At 37.1% G+C, this 26,813-nt stretch overlaps 1 protein-coding gene across 2 annotated transcripts in view; it reads left to right on the top strand.

Moving 5' to 3' along the window:
- The window catches only part of PRDM5 (PR/SET domain 5), a 201,486-nt gene extending 184,435 nt beyond the window's left edge, over positions 1–17,051 (top strand). Inside the window, exons 14-15 of one of the 2 annotated variants that reach the window (XM_024745141.1) lie at positions 3,070–3,174; positions 16,739–17,051. In XM_024745141.1, coding sequence (XP_024600909.1) covers positions 3,070–3,174; positions 16,739–16,903 — 270 coding nt within the window. In that variant the 3' untranslated portion in view covers positions 16,904–17,051. The remainder of the gene's footprint in view (positions 1–3,069; positions 3,175–16,738) is intronic. The other variant, XM_024745139.1, reaches the window with a different exon arrangement.
- Positions 17,052–26,813: the final 9,762 nt, after the last annotated feature.

Genomic DNA, 26,813 nt, shown 5'->3' with positions numbered 1-26,813 from the left:
CAAAGGCAGGTTAAGAGACATGAAAAATAGAAAGATCTAATTGGGGTTGTAGGCTTTCATTCAATGACAAATGAGAAGCAAAGCCACTTTCAATCAAAATCAGCATTTACTATCAACAGATCCTTGGAAATTCAAATATGTCAGAAAGCATGAAAAGTAAAGAAATTGTTAAAGTGTGTCGGGCTAAACCACACTGATTGTATAAAATAATAATGATTCCATACCGGGCATTAAAAATCAAGATACAAATGAAATACTGCTACACATAACATGTAAGACAGAGCATTCTACAGGGCATGTTAATTAATACGAGGTAAAATAAATAACTTTAATTGTGTTAAATGCACATGGTAAAAAAATTTTAAGGATAACCAGTAAAAGGTTAGAAATAGAGTTTGTAAGTTCTGTAATAATGCAGGGGGGAAAGGAAATCCAAAACATGAAAGAAAATACAGGGGAAAAAACCTTAGAAAACAAGCAAGATAAAAGCAGTACACAAAATAAAATGTTAGAAATTTATGTACACAAAATTAAATGTTAGAAATTTATTTAAATATATTATTAATAATGACAAATATGATACTATTGTATTTTATTATAATAGCAATTAAATTCTATTATAACAATATAATTTTTAAATGATAATAAATATTAAAAAGCAAAGTTCACTATCTTAAGAAAAGTGCCATTGGTTTGGGTTAAAAAAATTGAGTCGTATGCTGTTTACAACAGACGCTTATCATACCTAAGGATATATAGACTGTTTGAAAGTAAAAAGATGAATATACCAGGCAAATCCTAATTTTACTTTTTGCCTCTTTTTTTAAAAACTGAGATATAGTTGACATATAACATTGTATAAGTTTAAGGCATGCAACCTGTTGATTTGATACATTTGTATATTATGGTATGATTACATCATAGTGTTAGCTAACACCTTCATCATGTCATGTAATTATCATTTCTTTTTTTGCAGTGAGAACATTTAGGATCTAGGCTTTTAGCAACTTGTAGCAACGGCATACTGCAGTGCAGTTGACTGTATTTACAACGCTGTGCATTAGATCTCCAGAACTTACTCATCTTCCAGCTGCAAATTTGTACCCTTTGACCAACGTCTCAACAAGTCTCCCAAACTCCAGCAGATACTAATTTTAAAAAGCTTTTATAGCTATATTAATACCAAATTAATTTTAAGGTAAAAAGGATGATTACAGAAGAAGAAGGTCATTTCAAAATGATAAAAGGTCCTATTTTCCAGGAGTAGAATCGTTTTAAACTTACATATACTCACCGTGTACCTAATGAGAGTTTCAAAATTTGTAAACTACAGTGATAAAGTTATAAGGATATACTGGATATTGGAGTGTAAAATGGTTTATTCACTTTGTAGAGCTACTTGGCCATTCCTAGAAAAGTTGAAGGTGCAGTTCCACTTCTAGATATACATACCGTAGGGAATTATGCTCATCTGTGTTCAAGTCTACATTTACAAGAATATTCAGAACAACATTATTTGTAAGAGTGAAAACTTGGGAAAAACTTAACTATCCATCACTGGAGAATGTAGCCATTGGATGTAATACTATACGCACTAAGAATGAATGAACCGGCGCTCATGTTCACAAGAATGTTCCATTTCTTAAGCTAGCGGATGGGTACACATATGTGTGTTTGATTGTTTACATACCGTTTTGTAGGTCTGAAAATTTTCATAATGTCTTTTAAATACCAAGGAGAAAATATAAATAGAACTTGTCTACGTTAACATGAAATATAAAACATATATACACACTACCTCAATTCAAAAAGTGTCTATAACAGTATTTTTGAAGCTATATTTGAAAAAACACTGCAATTTTACTTTAAACAAATCTGTTTATCAGTGCACTATTTAGTAATTAGTGGCCTGCTGTTTTGATGAAACAATGTTAATTAATTTATTTTGCAGTTTATTCCAAGCTAAAAAGACGGTGATGTAAGTTCCTGGTATCAAAGATGGCTAAGGAATGTGGATAATTTTTTCCTTTGCCTATGGATATATTTCTTTTCCTTAAGAGTCTATGACCAGCTGTAAAACAATGCCTCATTTTAAAAAGTAATTTAGATTTTATAAAAGAACATCTCCTACCTAGGAAAAAAGATTAGACCATAGAAATGCTAAAACATATATATGGAATCTAAAAAAAAAAAAAAAAACTTCTGAAGAGCCTAGGGTCAGGACAGGAATAAAGACGCAGAGGTAGAGAATGGACTTGAGGACACGGGGAGGGGGAAGGGGAAGCTGGGACGAAGTGAGCGAGTGGCATGGACATATATACACTACCAAATGTAAAATAGATAGCTAGTGGGAAGCAGCCACATAGCACAGGGAGATCAGCTCGGTGCTTTGTGACCACCTAGAGGGGTGGCATAGGGAGGGTGGGAGGGAGACACAAGAGGGAGGAGGTATAGGGATATATGTATATGTATAGCTGATTCACCCTGTTATACAGCAGAAACTCACACACCATTGTAGAGCAGTTATACTCCAATAAAGATGTTAAAAAAAGAAAAAAAAGGAAATGAAAATACTTAAAGCACAGTTGAGCTCTAACTTCTTAAATTTACCCCCAAAATCTGTTGAACATTTGGTTCTGAGCTTTCATTCCCAGGAATCCCTTTGAGACAGTGAACAGTTTGCACCATCTAAACCAGGGGTCCCAAACTGTCTTGCTCCACGAAACCTATGTGGCAGGCTCTCCGAAACCGAAAGAAAACATAAGTTCAGTTCAGTAAGTAGTTAGGTCACAGCAATCATGCAGAATCTCCCTTTGCACAGATAGGACTGCATCGAAGGAAATGTTCTGCAATGTAGTGTTGGAACTGTGAACCACCTGGTAGTTTTAAGACTGCCCAAGAGATTTTGAGTACTCCTGTTTTCCCCTGAAAAGTTAAAATAATTCATGACACCACTATGAATGTGCTGCCAGCACCTTGCAGAACTAGATAAAACACCCTCCCACGTACACCTTCAAAAGGAGGGCTCTGCATTCACTCAAATTCATGGTCTCTTTTCACTGACTGCAGGAGAAACCATACAAGTGCTCAGACTGCAGCAAGGCCTTCAGCCAGAAGCGAGGCCTGGATGAGCACAAGAGGACGCACACCGGAGAAAAGCCTTTTCAGTGTGATGTGAGTTTGGCTTCCCTTTTCTTTCCCTAGTGTCCTCCAGTAACCTCCGGTAACAGGAGATATGTATGTATGTGTGGGTGTATCCATGCATCTATTTGTGCATGTATGAGAGAGAGAGAGAGAGAGAGAGAGAGTGTGTGTGTGTGTGTGTGTGTGTGTGTGTGTGTGCTTTACAGTGCTGATCTGTGTCTATTAATGTCTTGGGCTCTTTATACCTTTTGATTGCATAATCCATGTAACCACGTTGTAGCAATGTTTTTTATCCTAGTTTACTGGCAGCAAATGAACTCTGATTTTCTTTAAGACATGCCTGTACCCTGTTTTAATGCAATTTAGTTGTTCTTCCAAGGTATAAATACATGATGATTCAAGACAGCTTTCATGTGTCTGTCCAAGTCTTTGACAGGTTAATGATAGTTAAACCAGAGATTTAACTGGTTATAGATATTATTTATTTTGTTAAAGCCAAACAATTTCTAAAATATGCATAAACTCCTTTGTTTAAAAAACGCCACTGCCAATTGTTTAGATTTTCTGCTTATGACATTTGAAGTGAAATGAAATTATCGACATAGTTCACATTATTAATGAAAGGACAGAAATACTACCATTGTCAGTAAAATTAATTGGATCATTGATTAATCTAGAGAAAAATGATTCATCGATGAACAGCATCACCGTTCTGTGTAAGACTGACAGTTGACAGAAAATTGACACAGGTGTTAGGGAAAGCACTTACTTCTTGTTCTTATTTCTAACACAAAAATAGCACACACACAAAAAAGTATTAATGTAGCTCAATGTAAGAAGAAACATTAAAGTTGTAACCTGTGAAATTGCACAGTACATAGTTCTCTTTAAATGTTGAGGGAAACTTGAGTACTCAGTCCCCTTGGCATATCCCAAAGGATAAAGGATGGAGTAAGCAGTCCATATGAAAGGAAACTCACAAACATAAGATGTTTTCCTTGTCTTTCCATGAAACTTTGGTGGTAAGGTTAAGGCAACAACGTACTCCCAGTGGGCCTACTCATAAAAATACCTTTATCAACAGTGAACTTCTTTAAGGAGAGAACTACTTGTAGAGAAAGAAATGTACACATGGAGAGCTCTATCCTGGACTGGAGGTACAGCCAGTTTCATAATTTAATGGATTGAGCGTTCAATCCGTTGGTGCTTTTATTGGAAGCATTTTCATAAAAGCAAAACTTTTTTTGGATTATTTAATTGCACAACTACACAAATAAGTGATGGGAAATAGAAATTAAATATTAACTGTGTATGGGCATCTTCCTTCTATCATGCTCTACCTGACTTTTATTTATGCTGAATATTTTTGTGGACTGCTTCCTTACACAGACTGGACCATGATGTTATTTTTTAAAAATTATGTCACAAGCATGATTTTTTCTATCTACTTCTATCCCATTTACTTCTGTCAGATGTTCAAATCTTTCTGAGCCTTATCTGCAGTCCGGACTGGTCCGTTGAGGAGAGATCCAAGTTTAATGCCTCCAAAACTTCCCTGAAATGCAGCCTGGTCAGGGAACTGGCTGTCTGTTCCAAAATCTTACTCTCTTAACCTACCCATTCCAGATAGAAGTCCTCCTTTCTCACCCCACTTCCAGTCTATCTCCTTCCTAAATGGTTCTCAAATCCATTACTTACTCTCAGTTTCCATTCCCACTAGCAATGTGTAGCCTGGACCCTCACCTTACTATTTCTTATTACATCCTATCTGATTACATTTCTTATTATATCCTATAGATGTAATAATCCCCCACCAAGGTGATTTTTTAAAAATCGAAATGAAATTCACATAACATAAAATTAACCATTTTAAAGTGAACAATTCAGTGGCATTTAGTACATTGACGGTGATGTGCAGCCATCACCTCTGATTCCAAAACATTTTTGTCACCCCCAAATAAAGTTCCATACCCGTTAAACAGTTCCCCCTCACTCTCCCCAGACCCTGGCAGGCCCCAGTCTGCTTTCATTTCTATAGGTTTACCTATTCTGGATATTTAATATAAATGAATCATACAATATGTGACCTTTCGTGACTGGCTTCTTTCACTTAGCACAATGTTTTCAAGGATAATCTGCATTGCAGCTTGTATCAGTACACCATTACTTTTTATGGCTGAATGATACTCCATTTTATGTATACAGCACAGTTTATCTGTTCATCCGCTGATGAACATGTGGCTTGTTTCTACCTCGTGGCTGTTGTGAACAGTGCTGAGACAAACGTGTGTATACAAGTTTTAAGTACCAGTTTTCAGTTCTTTTGGGTATATACCTAGGAGTGGAATTGCTATGCCCATATAGTGATTCTATCGAACCCGTATCCTCTGCATTGACAGGTGGACTCTCAACGACTGCGCCACCAGGGAAGCCCTATGTTTGACTTTTTGAGGAACTGCCGTACTGCTTTTCACGGTAGCTGTACCATTTTATATTCCCACCAGGAATGCACAAGGATTCCAATTTCTCCTCATCCTTGTAAACACTTATTATTTTCTGTTTTTTAAAATTATACATCTTAATGGATGTGAAGTGGTATATCATTGTCATTTTGATTTACATTTCCCACAGGATTAGTGATGTTGAACATCTCTCCATGTACTTGTTTGTCAGCCATTTGTGTATCAGCTTTGGAGAAATGTCTATTCAAGTCCTTTGCCCATTTTAAAATTGTGTTGATTGTCTCTGTTGTTGAGTGTGAGATACTGGATACTAGACCCTTATCAGATATGATTGCAAATATTTTCTTTCATTCTATATGTTCTCTTTTTGCTTTCTTGATAATGTCCTTTGATGCACAAAACTTTTCAGTCTTGATGAAGTTTAATTTACCCATTTTCTCCTTCTCTTCATGCATTTGGTGTCATATCTAAGAATCTATTGCCAAATTCGAGGTCATAAAGATTTACCCTTATATTTTTTTCTAAGAGCTTTATAGTTTTAGCGCTTACATTTAGGCCTTTGATCCTTTATTGTGTTGAGGAGGTTCTCTTCTAGTTCTCTGAATATTTTTATCAAGACAGGGTTTTGAATCTTGTCAAATGCTTTTCTGAATCACTTGAAATTATCATTTTTTTCCTTTTGTCCTGTTAATGTGGTGTGGTACATTGTTTGATTTCTTTTTATGTTGAACTACCATTACAGTCCTGGGATACAGCCACTTGTTCATGGCTTATAATCCTCTTAACATGATCTTGGATTCAGCTTGTTAGAGGTTTTTTTTTTGCGGTACGCAGGCCTCTCACTGTTGTGGCCTCTCCCGTTGCAAAGCAACAGGCTCCGGATGCGCAAGCTCAGCGGCCATGGCCCACAGGCCATGGGATCCGGGGCATGTGGGATCCTCCCGGACCGGGACATGAACCCATATCCCCTGCATCGGCAAGCGGACTCTCGATCACTGAGCCACCAGGGAACCCCCTGTTAGAGTTTTTTGTTTTGTTTTGTCTTGTTTTTTTTTGTTTGTTCATTTGAAGATTTCTTCCTATATATTCATAGGGGTATTAGTCTGTAGTTTTCTTTCATTGTAATATCTTTGTCTGGCTTCGGTATCAAGGCCGTGCTGACGTCACAGAATTAGGAAGTGTTCCCTCCTTTTCTATTTTTGGGAAGAGTTTGAGAGGATTGGTGTTAATTCTTCTTTAAATGTTTGTTAGAATTCATCAATGAAACCATTGAGTTCTGGACTTTTCTTTGTTGGGAGGTTTTTTGATTCAATTTCTGTACTTGTTCTAGGTCTTCTGAATTGTTCTGTTTCTTCTTGAGTCTGTTTTGGTAATTTGTGTATTTCTAGGAATTTGTCCGTGACAGCTAGGTTATCTAATTTGTGGGCATACAGTTCATAGTGTTCCCTTATAACCGTTTTTACTTCTTTGGGTTTGGTAGTGATATCACAACGTGACATTTTTAATGTAAACTCAGTCGTGCTTCTCTGTGATGGCTTCTCACAACCTATAAGGTAAAATCTGCCTTCCTACCTGACTGAAAGATTATTATGGTCTTTCTCGATTCTTACTATCTTATGTCTTAATAATCTTATCTGTCAGTATTCTGCAGTTTCTTTGCACTAACACTTAGAGTTTCCTGAAGCAGTGATACTGTTTCCTATCTGTCTCTTGTTCCAGGTACCTTGCATACACTGTTCCCTCTGCCTAGAAAGTCTTTTTCTGCTCCCGTTCCCACTGTCTACCATATATATATGACATTTGAGTGGCATTTGAGCAAAATTGTAAAGAAGAAACTGATACGTATCCATTTCAGTTCTTTACAGTTTTGCTCAAATGCCACCTCACTCATCAACACTACTCTAACACCTTAGGCCCAGTCGTTCCACGCTATGCAGCGCCCCCAGCATGCCATACCTATTCAACTTTAAATATCTTTAGCTACTACACATATGGTAGATGACTTCCAAATCTTTCTTCTCCTGCCTAGATTTCTCTTTGAACTCTAGACAGATACTGTGAGGTGCCTCTGAGACATCTCCCCTGTATTCCAGACTGAAATCATGATCTCCCAGCCTTCTCAAGCTCTCAACATGTTTCCTTTAACTACCCATCTCTCTGAGAACTCCACTGTCTCCAAATAGCACAAGCCAAAGGTCTGAGCCTCATGCCAGACACCTCTCTTTCCCTGAGCCATGACCAATAGCATCATCTAGTTGAGCTTCTGTAGTTAGACACAGTGATCCATGGTTTGTATATAGTCTCTGATTTCACTACAGTCCAGAAATATATAGGTGTTATTTCCACTTACAGGAAGCAATTGAGGCTCCCTGGGGTTGAATGACTTGCCTATCATTCACTGCTTATAACTGGCCAAATCTGGATTCCAAGGATCAAACCCATGCAGCTTCCTTTCAGCCCCAGTAATTCCTGACCCTCTTTGCTTGTCTGTATTTCTCAAACCTATCACCTTGTCTAAGTTTCCATTGCCACCTTCACGTCTCTCTTTCTGTCACCCCCTACATCCAGTGCAGTAGCAAATCTGATTGGCTTTGTATGTAAGTTGAGAATGTGAACACTTCTTACACCTCCACAACTAACAACCTAGTCTCCTGGAACAACACAAGCGCTTTTTAATTGATCTCCCTCCTTCCATCTTTGCTCTTTACAATCTGTCCTCAACTGGCCACCCACAGTGATCTTTCTAAAACCCGAGTCAGATTTTACATATGTGTATGTAGAGTACATATGTATTACATTACTCTCATTGGCTCAAACCCTCAAAGACCGTACATCTCATTTAGAGTGAAAACCAGAGCTGTACCAGAGTCTGGAAGTGGCCACGTGACCTGCACCCCCAGCCCTTGTGCCCCAGCCTCTCTGGCTTCACCGCCCCCTCTGCCTCACTCCAGCCACATGGCTTCCTTGCTGTTCTTTCAGACGCACTGAGCTCACTCCTGTGAATAGGTCTTTGTATTTGCCGTTTCCCCAGCCTGGAACGCCCTTCTCGGGTATCTTTATGATCTGTTCTTGTGCTTCTGTCAGTTCTCGGCTCAAATTTCTTTCTCTCTCACTTCCATTACTTTCTTAACCCTCACCCCATAGTCACCTTCTCCTTCACTGTACTTACATCCACCTGAAATATTACATATTTGTTTAATTATTTATCATTTATTATAAGCTCCATGACAACAGAGTTTTTCGTTATTGTTTATTGCTGTATTCCCAGCCCTAGAACAATGCCTGGCGTATGAGAAGCAGTCAAAGAATATTTTAAAGGAATGAACAAATGAATCAATGACCACTGTCTTAGTTTATGTCCAAATCATTTCTGGCTTGGTGTGGAACATTGTTTTGGCCTCCCTGATTCCAGTTGTGTACTCTCTAGCTTGCTAACTAAATTATACTTCAGTTTCAGTCTCTTCTTCAAGTCCCACCGCTTGCAGAATATACATCCTTCCAGTTTCTTATGCTTATCAGGGTCTCTAGGATTTGGTTCCAGCCTTCTAACTTCCTTTTCAAGTTGTTCCCCTAACAGTGTCTCATCTTCAGCCTTAGTGAACAGTTTTCGTTCCCCACCTGAGCCTTGCTGTTCACTCCTCTGTACCTTTGTACATCTCCTTCCTTCTCCCTTGAACGTCACTCCCCAACTTAGGACGTGATAACCCCTGTGCATCCAGGAAGAGTCATCGCCCCCTCCCGTGTGCCTCTCTTGGCATTATGTTCATGGCATTGCAAGTATTTCTCCTAACGCTGTGGACTCCACTGAGGCAGGGCAGAGCGCTCTTTGTCACTGTTCTCCTTACTGAAGTGGTAGACACATTATATGTGATAAATATTTGTTAACTGAAGATGTCTGTATACAATTCTAACATTATCTCCAAGGATTTTCTATTAAACATGCTGTTTCCCTTTATCTTAAGACAAAATCAGTTTACCTCTAGCCTAGAGAAGGAATAAAATATTTTCCCATTTTTGGGGAATGTGAATTAATACTAAGTTGGAGTAGGCTGAAGGGTTGTATAAGAATCACATGTGGAAAGAAAGAAAAGGAAGCATCTCTGTTGCACTGTTGGAACTCCTTGCCCTTCCCTATTTTTAAAATGACTATAAAAGACCTTACATTTGGCTGATTTATACAGAGCATCAGTTTGAATTCTCTTAATGACTGCATTTAAGTTCATGAGAACACAGCTCTTAATGTCTAGGTAGTCAGTTTCACAACCATGACATCAGCTACTCTCGGCTGACATTTAATCCTCTGCCCTGGCCCTCGTTCAGCAGTCTGTTGGATTGTTCCAATCCCGTGTCCTATTGGAGCTTCTCGAACTCCTTAATTCTGAGCCATCATCAATGACTTCGGCATCCTGCCCAACTTCCTTTCCATTTCTCCAGCCTGCCACTGCCGTAATTTTCCCATGGTGACTGTGTAAATGGACTTGAACTTCGTATCCCTCACAACACACTGGTGAGCTGAACTGTCTGAGAACCTCCTTTATTTTTTCAAAGAGATGTTTATTTCTTGAAAATGGTGTCAGCCAGGCAAATGGAAGAAAGTATAGTGGGCTCACATATCTCTGTTTGAAGTGAGAGACTTTTTTAATAGTTGGCCCTTGAGGGCTGGTATAGACTCTGAACCCAGACTGCCTGGGTTTAAATGCTGGAAACCACTTCCTCATTCTGTGACCTTGGGTAACCTGCTTGAGACAGAAGTGTGTGTGTCAGTTTCCTTCTGTGAAATGGGGATAATACCTAAAAGGGTGGTTTGTGAAGATTGAACAAGCTAATGGTTAGAAATTGCCAAGGGTCATTCCCGGCACACGGTGAAAGCTGATGTCAGCCCTTAAACCTAGTCCCTGTGCCAGAAATAAATAACTGTAATAAAACAGTGAACAAGACGCCATGTCCCCTGCCCTCATAGAACTCACATTCTTGTGGAGTACAGACTTAAACAAATAAACCTGAATAGATGTCTCATTGCATTTTGTGAAGAAGATTGGGAAAGGAAAAAATGGGGTGGGCTGTGAAAGAGTAGTTAGGGAAGAATTCTCTGAGAAAGTGACTCTGAGTAGCCTAGAAGATGAAGAGTAGCCATGGGGGAGAGAGCATTCTAGGCTCAGGGAACAGAATAAATCAAGGCCTGTAGGTGGGAAAGAACATGCAGTGTTAGGGGAAGTAAAAAGGCAGGGGGAGCTGGAGCGCGGGGAGAGAGGAAGAGGGCGGTGCAAGGTGAAGTGGGAGAGCAAACTGGTAGCCTTTCAGCCACATTAAGGAATTCATTTCGAATCTGATTTCAACAGGAAGCCACTGAAGAGTGGTATCTATTGTTCTTTTGACGTGAGGTTTAGAGAAGGAGCCAGGGAAATAGAAAACAGGGAATCAGTTTTAATTCTGTCTTACGTACGATCACAAATGTTCATTTATACTTATAAAAACAATTTAGAGTTTCTTTTACTTGAAAATAATTTCTAAAGACACCTTCTTTGGTTTCTTCAGAATTATTCCACAGCCTTTGGCTTATTTACATTGCTCACAGGGATTGCATCTATCAATCACCTATCTATCTTTCCCTTTCTTTCTTTCTTTAGTGCAACAAATATTAATGGAATGACTACTCTTGCCTTCCTGTTCCTTAGGACTAGTAAGGAGAGACATTAAAAAGCACACAAATAATTAATTACACTCGAGGTAAGTGTTATAAAGGAAAAGTAAAGGCTACTATGAGAGCATTTAACAGAAGACTTCTGTCAGAAAGATCATACAGGCCTCCCTGAGGAATGCATAGGAGGCAGCTAGAAAAAGAGAAGTGAGAAAGTACTGAGGCAGGAAGGCTGTGGTGTCTTCAACAGCCTACACTAAAGCTGATTAGTTGGGCTAGAGTTTAGGAGTTTCCCTTAAAGTAAGGATCCAGTAAGGACCCATGGAACAGTTTTATGTAGTAAAATGACATTTATACTTCTAAAAATCCCTCCACCTGCTGCGTGGAGCATGGACAGAAGGGGATACGGATGGATGCTGAGAGATTCAGATAGTATTTATCACCTGGGTCCTTTTGACAGTGTAAAATTGTCCATACATTACAGGGAATTTGCATCTCCTCTCCTATATAAAATGCATGGAGCAACCCCCATTCTTCAGGACAGTTACACACCTCCCCTAGTTCCAAACATTTCCTGAGGGGAGGGGAAACGGTACCACCTCTTTGAGAACCACTGCCACTGGCTATTGCAATAATCTAGGCTTTGGTTTCCGGAGTGAGGAGCTGCATATCCCAGGAGGCCTAGGAGACATCCACTGGGAAACGGGAAGGAAAGATTACAGTTGTGATCCCTGCTTATTGTGTATTTTAAAACTAAGAACAAAATTAAACTTTATTAATCATTGAATAGCGGGGCTTGACTTTGGTGCCCTCTGTTACTTTGGTGCCCTTGTTAACAGCTGGTTTCTTGTGATGTACAGTACTAAACGTGATCTGAGGGAAGGGTGGCAATTCCATGGTGATGCAGGTTGTCACTTGTTTGTTTTCCGTGCTTGCAAGGATTGCGATTTATGTGTTCCCAGTTAAGTGGAGATATGGATTCTGTTATCTGTTTTTAAACAAAATAATCTTGTACAAAAGAGTCCTTTACAGAAACTACAGATTGAAAATAATATTAATAATACAGACACAAGGCAACAAAAAGAAAACAACAGAGTTAATATTACTAGTCAGCAGCAAATTTAGATTAAACAAATGACACCATCATATCTGGAAAAAAGTAAACCAAAACACTGAAATTATCCAGAAGACATCTGAAATATGTTTTTGTCTACATTTTTCTTAAAAATGACTTTGACCCTAAATAGCATATCTTAGATGTTGCCTAATGAAAATATGAAGTCATAATCATTAATACAAAAACGTTTATTTCATCTTTTTTTCAAATTCTCTTAAAAGTTTGTCTCTAATAATATAATTTATAAATACCTTAGTACACTTGGTATATTTTATTTAAAAATACAGATAATAGGTGCGTGCGGAAACGTTTTCTTAGTGCTGGAGAATCACTGGTCTAGGCAGGTAATGGTTTTCACTCGGGTTGTGGCAGCACAGATGGCGACAATTAAATGTCTTCTAGAAATGTGTGCGGGGAAGAAGTGGTAATTGACTAAATGAGGTGGGGATGAGGGAGACATTGGATCAAGGCTGACTGCCAGATTTCCAGCACGTGTCAGATGGATGGCACACTTTTGTTTTGAGAATTAGCTTTGGGAGACAAAGAGTCTTTTTTTAAATTGAAGTATAGTTGATATACAATGTTATATAAGTTACGGGTGTACAATACAGTGACTCACAATTTTTATAGCTTATATTCCATTTAGTTAGTCCATGGAAATATTTGCGATATTTCCTGTGTTGTATAGTATATCTTTGTCGCTTTTTTTTTTTTTTTGCGGTACGCGGGCCTCTCACTGTTGTGGCCTCTCCCGTTGCGGAGCACAGGCTCCGGACGCACAGGCTCAGCGGCCATGGCTCACGGGCCCAGCCGCTCCACGACATGTGGGAACTTCCCGGACCGGGGCACAAACCCGCGTCCCCCGCATCGGCAAGCGGACTCTCAGCCACTGCGCCACCAGGGAAGCCCTGTGGCTTAATTTACACCCTATAATTTGTACCTCTTAATCCCTTACCACTATATTGCCCCTCTCTCCTTCCCTCTCCCCACTGGTAACCAGTAGTTTGTTCTCTGTGAGTCTGCTTCTCTTTCGTCATATTCAGTAGTTTGTTGTATTTTTTCAATTCCAGTTCAACTTTAGACTTACTGAGTTTGCGGCACCAGTGAGCTATCCAGCAGGCATTTAGATCCTCCACTGTGCAGATCAGGAGAGAGGGCTTGGATCAGAGATAAGATATTGGCGAGTATGTCCATATAAACAGTAACAAAGAGCATGACTATGATTAAGGTCACCAGGGGAGAAAACACCTAATGAATGAAGAAGTGGGCTAAGGAACAGGTACTGAGATCCAGACTTCAAGGTTAGGGTGGAGGAGGAGCCTGTACAGGAAAATGGGGGGTGGGGGGCGGGGAAAGGCCAGAAAAATAGAAGGAAAACAAGGAGAACAGGTCCTAATGGAAACTAAATGAAAGGCAGGAGGGAAGTGGCCAGGTATGTCAAATGATACTGAAACTTCATGTTAAATGAGGATTCAGGAGTCCCCATTCCATTTAGCCATGTGGAGGTGGTTGGTGACCTATCAAAGCTGTTTAGGGAGTTACAGCACTTGACGTATCAGTGTGATGGCAGTGGGCTTGAGGCACGCATGGAAGATGAGGATGTAGAACCTTCACTCAGCCAGCGGTATTTTTTGCATTCCAAAGTAACATTTGGAAGTTTGTTTCCTTTTTTGTTCTAGAAAAATTAGGAAATACAGAAGGGAATAAAGACAGAAATGAAATGATTCCAAATTTCTCAACTGATGTCAACTAATATTAACATTAATCTCTTGATATTTTCTTCCAATACTTATTTATACAGATACAGTTACCATCTTTATTTCAGAATTGTAAATTGTGCATTAATTTTATTCTGTTTTCTGCCCTTTACATTTTCCCTTGCCTTTTTTTACATATTTTTTGAAGTATGATCTTTTTTTAACAGCTGAGAAGTATCTCTTCTCGTTATATCAAAATGAATATACTCATTAACTTTGGGCAAATAAGTTATTTGTAATACTCCACTTTTATAAGTAATTCTGGGATGAACATCTTATATATACATCTTTGACTAGGAGCTATCATGCTGGTAGTACTCCTGGCTCTTTTAAGGCTTGTGAAAATACTAATAATCTCTGTCCGTCCAAGGTGCCCTTGAGGAAGGGCTACTCAGTACGGTTGCGCCGTCATCAGCACCATTTTCTTAGGCACATTCCAAGCCCCCGTGTAAACTTATGTTTGGGTGTGTGTGTTGTTTTAAGTACATTTCTTGAAAAGAGCATGTGTTTGCATTTTCCATTTTACCCTAATTTCAGAGCCTTTAAGGGTACTCAGTATTTTATATCACTTATCATAACTCATGTATTATATAGTCTGTCATTGTATTTTATGGTCTTTCATGTTCCTGGGTCTTTCCTTTTTATCCCGATTTTTACTGCATGACATGAACTTACCTGGCTTTGTTTTTCAGTGACTTTAAAGGTATATAGTCTGTTTTAAATTGTGATTGTAAAACTTATGTTTACAAAGGTATTTCATAAGAAGAACGTCCTTTCCTCAGACTGATTGGAAGCATTATGTTTGTCATGGAAAATTATTCTGTTTGCTTTCAAATCATTTGTATATTGCAGGGAGCTGCTACTCTTTATAGTAGCTGTGTTCTCTCTCGGACCCCACATGTGGTAGCTGTTGTAGTCTCTTCTTTCCAACCTGCTGATGATTCTTTTTGCCAGAGAAGATGAAAGAGAAAAACTAGGCACTAACATTTATTGAGTGTCTTCAGTACAACATCCATTTGCATAGATTACCTCATTTAATCTTAGTATTAATTCTGTGAGATAATGATCATTGTGATCATTTTATAGGTGAGGGAACTGAAGTTAAAAGGCATAGTTTGTTCATTTAAACTTCCTTAGGAAGTGATAGAATCAGGTTGAAACTTGGTTAGTTAATTCAACAAATACTTATTTAGTGCTACTCTATAGGCACCGTCTTATCCCTTAGGATATATGAGTGAATAAAATATATGAAGATTCTCTGCCTTTATGGATCTGAGGTCAGGGTGCCAGAGTAGTTGGGTCTTTAGTGAGGGCCTTCTTCCTGGTTATGCCTCACATGGCCTTCCTTGGTGTGTGCATGCAGAGAGAGAGAGAGAGGGAGAATCTGTGTCTCTTCCCGTTTTTATAAGGGCATTAATCCCATCACTCCATCCTCATGAGCTCATCTAACCCTAATTATCTCACAGTGGCTGCACCTCAAACACCATCACATTAAGGATTAGGGCTTTAACTCATGAATTTTGAGGGGACACAAACATTCAGTCCGTAGCAAACTCTAAAACTTATTTTATGTCACACTATGCTACTAAGGTGTAATTCAAAATACATTATTATTGGATTACTCCCTCTCTTCACCAAACTGGGGGCTTGCCCTTCTGTGTTTCTTGTTGCTGAGCATGTAAAATCCCGCCTCTCTCATAAAGAGAGAGTGAGTCTTTTATTTGCTTTTGTATTTTCACATGCTTCACCTCATTCAGAACTTCAGCTTTCTTTCCAGTATTTTTACAAGGCTTTACCTCTCCCATTATATTCACTATGTTTTTCAGGGAATTTTCACATTATTTAAGTATTTTATTTTATCGTGCATGTGCTTTTGAAGAATTGCATGTAAATGGAATTTTTGTGAATAACAGCAAACTTTGAATGAAAATTTGGTATTATAAAAGAATTCCATTTCATTTTTATTTTTGAATAACTATGCCTCACATCTTCTGGGTTAATTTAATATTTTAAATTATTGGGCTGTTTAATGTCTGTTGAGTCAGGTGGCAATGTCGCAGAGCTTACATGAAGAAAATGTGAAGTATTTTTAATTGGAAATAAAGAACTGGAATAGTGGATAACGAACTTCCGCTTAGGACGCTTAAAGCAGTGTTAACCTTTTACTTCACACATGGGTCCAGATTGAAGGGATCACTGGTGAGACATGTCTTGTGCTATTTATGCCATATACTAAAAAGATGCCCTCTAGATCAAGGCATTGTGTTTAAGAGGTTTAACGTGAAATTGTTAATACATTGAAATACGGGGAGAAAGATACTGTTTCCAGGGAGTTGTGTCTTTAGAGATGTTTAAAAATATAGTAGCTGGGGGAAGGGAGAGTGGTTGGGATGCAGAGGACACACATTAAATGCAAACAACTCTTGGAACTATAATTAATTTTCTTTACCTTTTACCTTGGATGTTAAGTTCCACTTATTTCCAGAGCACTTTTGTTCTTAAGCCTGTCAGTATATACTTGATAATAGGAATTTGCATATTGTATTTTGTGTAAGTGATAACTTGGTGTATCTTCAGATTTTTCAGTATAATGTGATTGGTATCTTTGGGTCTTTTCTAGGTTTGTGACTTGGCTTTTAGCCTGAAGAAAATGCTGATCCGACACAAGATGACTCATAATCCTAATCGTCCACTGGCAGAATGCCAGTTTTGCCATAAGAAGTTTACAAGGAATGACTACCTCAAAGTGCACATGGACAATATCCATGGAGAGGCTGACAGCTAATGGTAGCTGTAAAGGAATTAAGCCATTCGGAAGGGCTCCTAATACGAACCCCAGATTTCTCTCCGCTGATTAGCATAGCAGAAGTAGCGAAAAGTAATTCACTGGTCTCAGAGTTCTTATTTGCCTACCTTTAGAGTCTGTAGATACATACGCAAAAAAAAAAAAAAAAAAAAAATCCTACTTCTGTCAAGAAGTGGTACAAATGGAAAAAAATAACTTCGTAGCCTTCCAAAATACTACTTGTGTTATGTCTTATAAAAATGGAAAAAGGAGCCATGGCTCTTCTTGGCCATCTCTCTATAGTGAAGTTTATTAACATACTCCGTATTAGGCATTTTTTATTGTTATCCTTGTGTGTGTGCGTGTCTGTGTATGTGTGCATTTGTGATGCTGGTTATTGCAACTGGTTATTACTAGTTTAGCCAGAAAGAGATTAAGATTTCCAAGATATTTCACTGCAGATAGAGGATAAGGGGCAAGAGTTTGCAAAGTCTCAAGCATGATAACAGGATAAAACTTGCTAAAACTTGCTAAAACAGGCCAAAAGTTGATCTTAGTTAATAAATAGCTCCTTATAACAGATCAGTTTAAAATAAAGAGGTATTTAAGAACTGAAACATTGATTGAAATGTTGCGCATTTTAGACAATTCTCAGGAAACATTTCCTCTCATCAGTCATAGGCTGACATTCATGGTCTAGATAAGATCAACACAAAAAATGACCATAACACTTAAATATTTATCAGGCTGATCCTCCTGAATTTATACTAGCGAGCTTTAGAAATTAACAATATATAAATATATATAACGAAAAATGGAAACAAAATAGGTTCTCATTATCTGTTGACTGACAGGGTAACAGGACAGTAGGTGTATTACAATATTAGTCATGATACACCTGGACCTTTACCCTCTCATTTCATCAAAGTGCACAGAACATATTAGTGCGGACATAACAGAGTCCTCAGAGCATTAACATTGTTTCACAAAAGACATTTTTCAGAATCTTGGCAGTAGATGATTCTGAAACACTTCTGAATTACTCTCAATCCTGTATAATTAGGAATCCAGAATAAAAAACATAAACCTGGCAATTGTTACGATTGAAATTATCACTGATGCTTAAGGGGAATTGAAGCAAGAAGCATAATTTCTTCCTTTAGGTTATATTTCAATTAAATACTTGAGAGCAACATACAATGAACAGCTTGTTTTGGGAGAAGAGAGGATAAAATGTAATAGTGTTGTCAAAGCAGTGTAGAAGAATCCAAAAACCAGAAAAAAATTAAAATGAAGCCCAATTCATGAACTTTCCTATTTGGAGACCATTCAAAAGAGAGAGGAAGTATAATTTTAAGGAAGGTTTTTAGTTTTACTGATTTCTGGAGAAAGGTTACCTGAAGACAGTTCCTTGAAGTCAGGAATCTTGTTTTAGAATTATATTTATGCTCAGTTGCAGTTTTAAAAAGAAACATAAAGATTCGTTATAGATGTTTTAAACTCTGTGAAAATACTAAATTTGAGACTCGCCAGAGACAATTTTTAAAAATATAAATGCCCAGATGATAATTTAGAAGATATCTAATAAGTATGGCTATATGTAGCATCTGTTCTGAAATTATAGACTGTATTTTATACAAATAGATTTTGGTCTTGTTTCTTCTCACTGTGTCATTTGTTTCAGTAGTATATTTTTAGATCTAAAGTGTTTTCAATTTAACATGACAGTGTGCTTAATATCATTTGAATATAAAAGGACAGCTGTAAAATTTAGTAGTGTGTATTATTTAAACACGATCTACTCATTGCTTTGGATGCCGCCTTCTCTGTATGGGATGCTTCATAGCCCGATTATGTGATGAATGTGAACTTGAAAGGAAGCCAAATACCAATTTTGTATAACCTCAGTGACTCACAATTTACAGGGCTGCTGAGGAAATTACCCTCAAAACCATGTCATGTCCATGCTGCGGAGTGAGCTGATGATGAGGTGCTGGACCTGATGAGGCTGAAGGTTTGTAGTCAAGCGAAACTTTAGAAAATGGTGTGGAGAGACCCACTGGTACATCATCCTTTCTTTTGAAAGCACTGAAACCAAAACAGGTCCTTAAAAGACTCTTTGCGTGCTGTCACCTTTTATCCAAAAGATGATTGATTATTTATAAGCATTTCAGATATATTAGTATTTGTATCCTGGAACTTTTAAATCACTTAGCAATAACAAAAAGATAAGAAGTGATTTGGTTTAATTGAGAAATTAAGAGCATGAATAAGACAATCATAGAGGGAAAGACTTAGAGGCAAGCTGGAGTGCAGGTACTCACTTGGAAGTGTCTTTCTCTTCTTTTCTGCTGTAGAAGGTTATGGCTCCTGTACTATCCTGGGAAAAGGCCAAACTCTTACCCTGAAGTCAGGCCTAAATAATTTTGAAAGGTATTCAGTAATACAGGTAGGTTCAGATATGCTTTTATATCTTTGTATATTAACATTCAAGATATTTGTATATGTAGAATTTCTTTTTGCTTTACAATCACTGGCTTCTATTATTTTTTTTTCCATTCCCTTTTTTTTTTTTTTGGTCGGGGGAGGTAGTTGTTGGCTATACCGAACACTTTGTTGATTAATCATGATTAACAGTTGCAGCATAAACGTATTCATTGGTGATTCATTCTTGGGTTTACACAGGATAGTTAAAATGCTACTTCTAAGAAACATTTTCTATATCCATTGTGTGTGTGTGTGTGTGTGTGTGTGTGTGTATGCAGAGGATCACTTTTATGAAATGCTTATATGCAAATACATTACTTTGTTCAAAACCCTTCTGACCTATTTGGCAGCCAACTCATTGGATAAGTGTGAATATGGATCACAGAAGGTCTTATAACCTTAGGTTTTGCATTCAATTTTATGTGCTCCTGCCTCTCCCAAAGCTGAAAGGGAGGGAGGAAAAGAGGATAGGTACTGGAAATATTCATTTTTTCCTTCACAAATCTAAATGTTGCTTGTGAAAACTCATCTTGGGGTTGTGAATATATGGAGATGGGTAGGTAGGAGGAAATGTGTCTATTTAAAACCCTAAGATTTTATCATTAATAATGAGGTTTATTTGCATGTACATATATAAATGCAGTATTTGTGAATATAGCAGAACTTCAATAGCATTTTTATTTTGTCTATAAGCTATATAATCACTACCACAGTTGGTGTTAGCATTGTATTTTACTACAGGACTGTAACTAGCAGAGTTCTATCGTAAAATCCAAGTGAACATTTTAAAGTTGTTTTTGATGAAGAAAACATAATTTCCATCACTCCCAGACCTCCTGTTTTATAGTTTATCTCTAAGCATTTCTAGATCTGGAAAGTATCTCTACAGTTAAGCCGAGTTGATTTCAGGGCCACAAGAGAGAACACTGTCTTTAATTCTCATCTCATTCTTGGTCACACGTAAACACCGTGTGAAAAGCAACATTACTACTAATAAAAGAAACTTGACTTATAATATTATTTCTGATATTCACAAATATAATTTAAGGATGATTAAAGTTATGGCTAATGTTTTAGGTGTTCCTTTTTTTAAAAGTGGTGTTTCATCATTTTGGTGTTGTCTCAATCTTGTGAGGTTTCCCTGATACAAAAAAAAATCATCATCATGGTGATTCTCCAAGTAGCAGATTTAGAAAGGATACATTCGTTTAACTTTGATCTGTCAGAATTCATTTAACTAGCTGAGGCACTAGTTCTTTGGAATTTTCATAGCCTTAACTATCTTGGGCTCAAAACTGTGTTATCACTGCTGGTTGTTAATTTGTTGTATGACAGAATAAAAAACTAACTCTGGAGCCTTCAGTCTGGGCCATGTCAGAATATTCTAGATTTCCTAGGCCCATGGACTAGTACAGAATGCAAAGGGGATCTTATCCCAGAATGGTGCTGCTGTTCCAGTGTCAAAGTTTACTTTCTACGTTTTTTTAAAAAAATGCTTAACACAATACTGTAAAACAGCATATATAAAAATGTTTATATTTGTTACAAAATAGGCTTCCTAAATACTTGGTATATTTAACTTCCTAACCCTGCAAACATTTAGGCACTTAGAGTAAGTTTTTATGCCACCTTGGCATATTCCATAGCAAAAGGAAACTAAGATTTTAGGTAATATTGACCATTCTCATGCTGAAAATTGAGAAGGGACATGGGACCACTGAAACTTGATGATCTAAATTAATGTAAAGGAGTTTATATAGAATATCACTGTTTCTGACAAGAAACACTGTAGACTTACTAGGAATTAATTACGTAGTAAGCACACACACATAACACGCATTTGCCTCTGCAAAATAATATAAAAATGAATTCCAGCTTGTCGTGGACACCTCATTTTAAAATTTTGCCTTCTTGGAGAACATCAAATAATGCTCTATTCCTTAAAGTTAATTTCATGTGACATCTTTTACATAATGTTTTGACTGGCATACCTTTTCCCCCCCATTCTTCTACTACAGACTATTCTTAGAGTATATGTACATTTTGGATGTGTTTCTAATAAAGGACTTACGGTAAGATTTCACATTTTTATCCTCTGAAATTGCTGTGTGCTTTTCATTCTGTGATGATGAATCTGTCCTGTCTTTTCTAGTCTCATCTAGCCTTCATATGGCACACTGGGCTTGTATTGGAGTCTGTACTTAGGGAGAAGTTTTTTCTTTACACCTAACATATGAAATTCATCGTCACCAATGTGTAAATCTGATAAAAGCCTGACATTGTAGACATAATTCAAGACCCTCCTTTGTATGCTTCTTGCTGACCCATGGTAGCTGCTGATGCACAACTTGCAACAAAAGAGATTCCTGAAAAAGTATTCCTGGGGCTTTGATACCATGGACGCAAGTATAACTGCTGAAATCTGAATGGATACACCACCATTACTGGGATTTAGTTGTTGAAACAATACGTCCTTTGTTCATTTTTTAATATTTGATAAAGCAACCCATCAAAAGGGAAGTACGTTGACCTCCAACTCGATATTTGTTTTTCCTTTCTAAAGTAAGTATTAGCACCTGGAGAGCTGAAACTGTCTTTGATGAACAAAAGAAAGTCTGAAACTAATTTTTATGAAATTGAAGCAAACCGTACAGTTTCCTATGCTAAGTAGGAACATAAAAGCATGGGGAACAAAATCACACTTAATTGATTCTAAAACTTTTATTTAAATTGGCAAATTGATGAGTCTTTTATTGAATATTACATATAGTAATTAGAAATTCTGAAAAATTAAATTTTGTGGAAATTAACCAGTCACTACTTTTGACTGTCTTAAATCTAGTTTTATTATTGAAATGTAGGAAATCTTCTGACGTTACTTTCTGGTAGTCAGGTTTAGCACATCATAACTGTTCGCAGGTCACGTTCTACCTGGTAAACACACCACTTTCTCCAGAATGTAACAAAGTAAAGCAGTGTCCAGTGCAACACCCCTCAGTGTCACTTTCAGCCTTTTCTGCTCTTCTCACGTGGAATCCATCTCTTGTGCAGTTTCAGCTGCTGCATAACTTCGTGTAGTCTCCAGTTTCACCGTCAGCTGGGTCCTGAGAGTGACAAGTTGGTATTGTTCCCAGACTCAAATTATGATATTTAGGACATTAAGTTGTATCCTTTCTATATCCTGACTATAAAATATGAAATTGGGGCAGACAAATTTAGTTGATTAAGGTATTATTAGACTAAGTATGTGAGTTGAGCCAATTGGCTTTATACTGAGAAACACTATTCCATAGTTTTCTAAGTTGCAGATCGTACCCCTAATTGTGCCGGCTCTGTAAAGGGCATGCGTCTTGTTTCAACTACAGATACTGAGAGGGAGTCATGAGGATAAAAGAGGAATTCCACATGTATGTCCTACAGACGGGAGTACAACAATACCCTTCTAAAAATGGGTAGGTTCGAATTAAAGTTTCAGGTAAGAGTATTGCAATGTAAGAACTCAAATGTCTTTCCTAAGGCTTAATATATGATAAAGTTGAGATCAACCCTCCATCTCATGCCTTCTCTTTCTTCTCTTACTGGAGATCAATCATATCACACTTATACAACACCACTCTGAGTCTGAGTTTTATACATATGTAGAAAAAGATGGGATCTTCTAAACGTCTGACACATTAAGTACTCCTTTAAAGGAGTTATTTATAACTTATGTACATACCTATGATGGTGCATATTTATATTGATATTCAATGAGTAAGTTAAAACCAATGTTCAGTTAGACCAAAATTAGCTGAGTCAGGAAAATAAGGAAAATATATTTTGGGGAGGGGGACAAAAGTCATTGAATTTGAGATGAGTGTTACATATAGTTAATAATTAGAGACAAATTTTCCACAGCTTATTTAAGTATTAAATTAATAGCATATTTCCACATTTCATGTATATTTCACCTTCTTTATAAATAATATTGTTAGCTTGTTTCCTGGATGGTCTATTGCAAAATGCACACACACGTCATGGGAATTGAAAATACACATACAAAATTGAAATGAACAGTACATAACCAAATTTCATGTTTTAATCAGACAATAAGATGATAAGTTACAGCCACAACATACCCTATACACTCCTGCTTTGAGTGAGGAAGTACTTTAACAAAGGTATAGTGTAACAAATCACTGAGAATTTAGTTACAAAATATTTTTTACCTGAAATTCGAAGTTATACAAATCCACGATTCTCTCATACTTAAAAAGAGGTAAGGAAAGAGGAAAGGAGAAGGGAAGGGAGAAAGGATAGAAAGGGATTAAACCTATTTTAGACAAGGAAAAAAAATCAAGAGGTGAAAACAACTGTTTTCCCATTTGAAAGGGAAGGATGGACATAAGAAAAAGGGTTGAAGGATCATAAATTTGGAAAGATGATAAACTAACATTTATCAGCTGAATTATGTCAATTTTCTTAACAGTAAAATGACTTTATTAGTATCTGCTTGTTGGTTTTGTTGTGAGAAGTAAGTCAGAAAATGCATATATTTCTGCAAAGGGTGCCTGGCATCCTAACTGGAGTTCAAATAAATATTACCCTAGTATTCCTCCAGGTAAATCCCTTATATATATGCTATTCAGAAACTTCCACTACTCCCCAACATTCCAGCTCATACCTTGAAGAAAACTTGTCACAAGCCAAATTAGACAAGTTTTAAATTGTGTATCACTGACATAATTATGGTCTGACAGAAGCATTTCATTTAGGAATGTTTTCGAAAATTCTTAAATACTATGTCAGTTTAGAATATCATACTTTTAGAAATGACCTGTTCTTTTAACTTAAGCATAAAAATAAGATTTTTGTTAATTCGTGGATTATCAGGTATTTTTTTGTTCTGCTTAAACTACATTTTACTATTATCTTAAAGCACAATCTAATCAATAATTTTGATTTTATACTTGAGCTACCTACCTCTCCACTAACAAAGTAGTAGTACCCACGTGTTCAAAGGGGAACAACCCTATTATATTGTTCATATTTTAAATGCCATAGCTCACATCAAAATGAAACTCTGCTATAATATCAAGTGACAAAAACTGGGTGGTTCCATATAAATTTTAGGATTATTTGTTCTAGTTCTGTGAAAAATACCATGAGTAATTTATGCATCCTAACTGGAGTTCAAATAAATATTACCCTAGTATTCCTCCAGGTAAATCCCTTATATATATGCTATTCAGAAACTTCCACTACTCCCCAACATTCCAGCTCATACCTTGAAGCAAACTTGTCACAAGCCAAATTAGACAAGTTTTAAATTGTGTATCACTGACATAATTATGGTCTGACAGAAGCATTTCATTTAGGAATGTTTTCGAAAATTCTTAAATACTATGTCAGTTTAGAATATCATACTTTTAGAAATGACCTGTTCTTTTAACTTAAGCATAAAAATAAGATTTTTGTTAATTCGTGGATTATCAGGTATTTTTTTGTTCTGCTTAAACTACATTTTACTATTATCTTAAAGCACAATCTAATCAATAATTTTGATTTTATACTTGAGCTACCTACCTCTCCACTAACAAAGTAGTAGTACCCACGTGTTCAAAGGGGAACAACCCTATTATATTGTTCATATTTTAAATGCCATAGCTCACATCAAAATGAAACTCTGCTATAATATCAAGTGACAAAAACTGGGTGGTTCCATATAAATTTATTTGTTCTAGTTCTGTGAAAAATACCATGAGTAATTTGATAAGAATCACATTAAATCTGTAGATTGCTTTCGGTAGTATGGCCATTTTAACAATATTCTTCCAGTCCAAGAGCATGGGATATCTTTCCATTTCTTTGAGTCATCTTCAATTTCCTTTATTAATGTTTTATAGTTCTCAGTGTATAAGTCTTTCACCTCCTTAGTCAGCTATACAGGGTGGGATTTTAAAAGGTATTGTTTTTTACATTCCCTTTCTGATATCTCATTGTTAGTGTAAAGAAAGTCAACCGATTTCTGCATGTTAATCTTGTGTCCTGCTACCTTGTTGAATTTATCAGTTCTAGTAATTTTTGTGTGGAGTTTTTAGGGTTCTCTCTATATAGTATCATGTCATCTGTATAAAATGACAATTTTATCTCTTCCCTTCCAATTTGAATACCATTTATTTCTTTTTCTTGTCTGATTGCTGTGGCTAGGACTTCCAATACTATGTTGAGTGGAAGTGATGAGACTGGGCATCCTTGTCTTGTTCCAGATTTTAGTAAGAAGGCTGTCAGCTTTTCACCATTGACTGTGATGTTAGCTGTGGGTTTGTCATAATAGCTTTTATTATGTTGAGATATGGTCTCTCTATACTTCCTTTGGTAAGAATTTTTATCATGAATAGATGTTGAGTTCTATCAAATGCTTTTTCTGCATCTATTGAGATGAACATGTGATTTTTGTCTTTTGTTTATGTGGTGTATCACATTGACTGATTTGCAGATGTTGAACCATTCTTGTGAATGTGGGATGAATCCCACTTGATCATGGTGTATGATATTTTTTATGTGTTGTTGGATTCGGTTTCCTAATATTTTGTTGAGAATTTTTGCATCTATATTCATCAAAGATACTGGCCTCTAATTTTTTTGGTGGTGTCTTTGGTTTTGGTATCAGGGTGATGGTGGCTTCATAGAATGTCTTTGGGAGTGTTCCCTCCTCTTCAGTTTTTTGGAAGAGTTTGAGAAGGATTGGTATAAGTTCTTTCTATGTTTGGTAGAATTCATCTGTGAAGCCATCTGGTCCTGGAGTTTTATTTGTAGAGAATTTTTAAATTACAGATTCTATTTCACTTCTAGTGATTGGTCTGTTCAAAATATCAGTATCTGGGGCTTCCCAGGTGGCGCAGTGGTTGAGAGTCCACCTGCCGATGCAGGGGACACGGTTCGTGCCCTGGTCCGGGAAGATCCCACATGCTGCGGAGCAGCTGGGCCTGTGAGCCATGGCTGCTGAGCCTGCGTGTCTGGAGCCTGTGCTCCACAACGGGAGAGGCCCGTGTACCACAAAAAGAAAAACAAAAAGTATCTGTTTCTTCCTGATTCAATTTTGGTGGGCTCTGTGTTTCTAGAAACCTGTCCATTTCTTCTAGGTTGTCAAATTTGTTGGCATATAAATTGTTCATAGTAGTCCCTTATGATGTTTTCTATTTCTTGTTATCAGTTATTATGTTCCTTTTTCATTTCTTATTTTATTTGGATTCCCTCTCTTTTCTTGGTGAGCATGGCCAGAGTTTGTCAATCTTCTTTACTCTTTCAAAGAACCAGCTCTTGGCTTTATTGATTTTTTCTATTTTTTAAAATCTATTTTATTTATTTCCTCTTTTCTGATTTTAGGTTTTGTTTGTTCTTCTTTTTCTAATTCTTTTAAGTGGTAGGTTAGGTTGTTTAC

This window comes from Neophocaena asiaeorientalis, unplaced genomic scaffold (assembly GCF_003031525.2).
Source record: "Neophocaena asiaeorientalis asiaeorientalis breed wild unplaced genomic scaffold, Neophocaena_asiaeorientalis_V1.1 scaffold65, whole genome shotgun sequence".
Lineage (NCBI taxonomy): Eukaryota > Metazoa > Chordata > Mammalia > Artiodactyla > Phocoenidae > Neophocaena > Neophocaena asiaeorientalis.
Note: the sequence above shows the minus strand (reverse complement) of the source record. Positions and strands in the feature narration are given on the sequence as shown.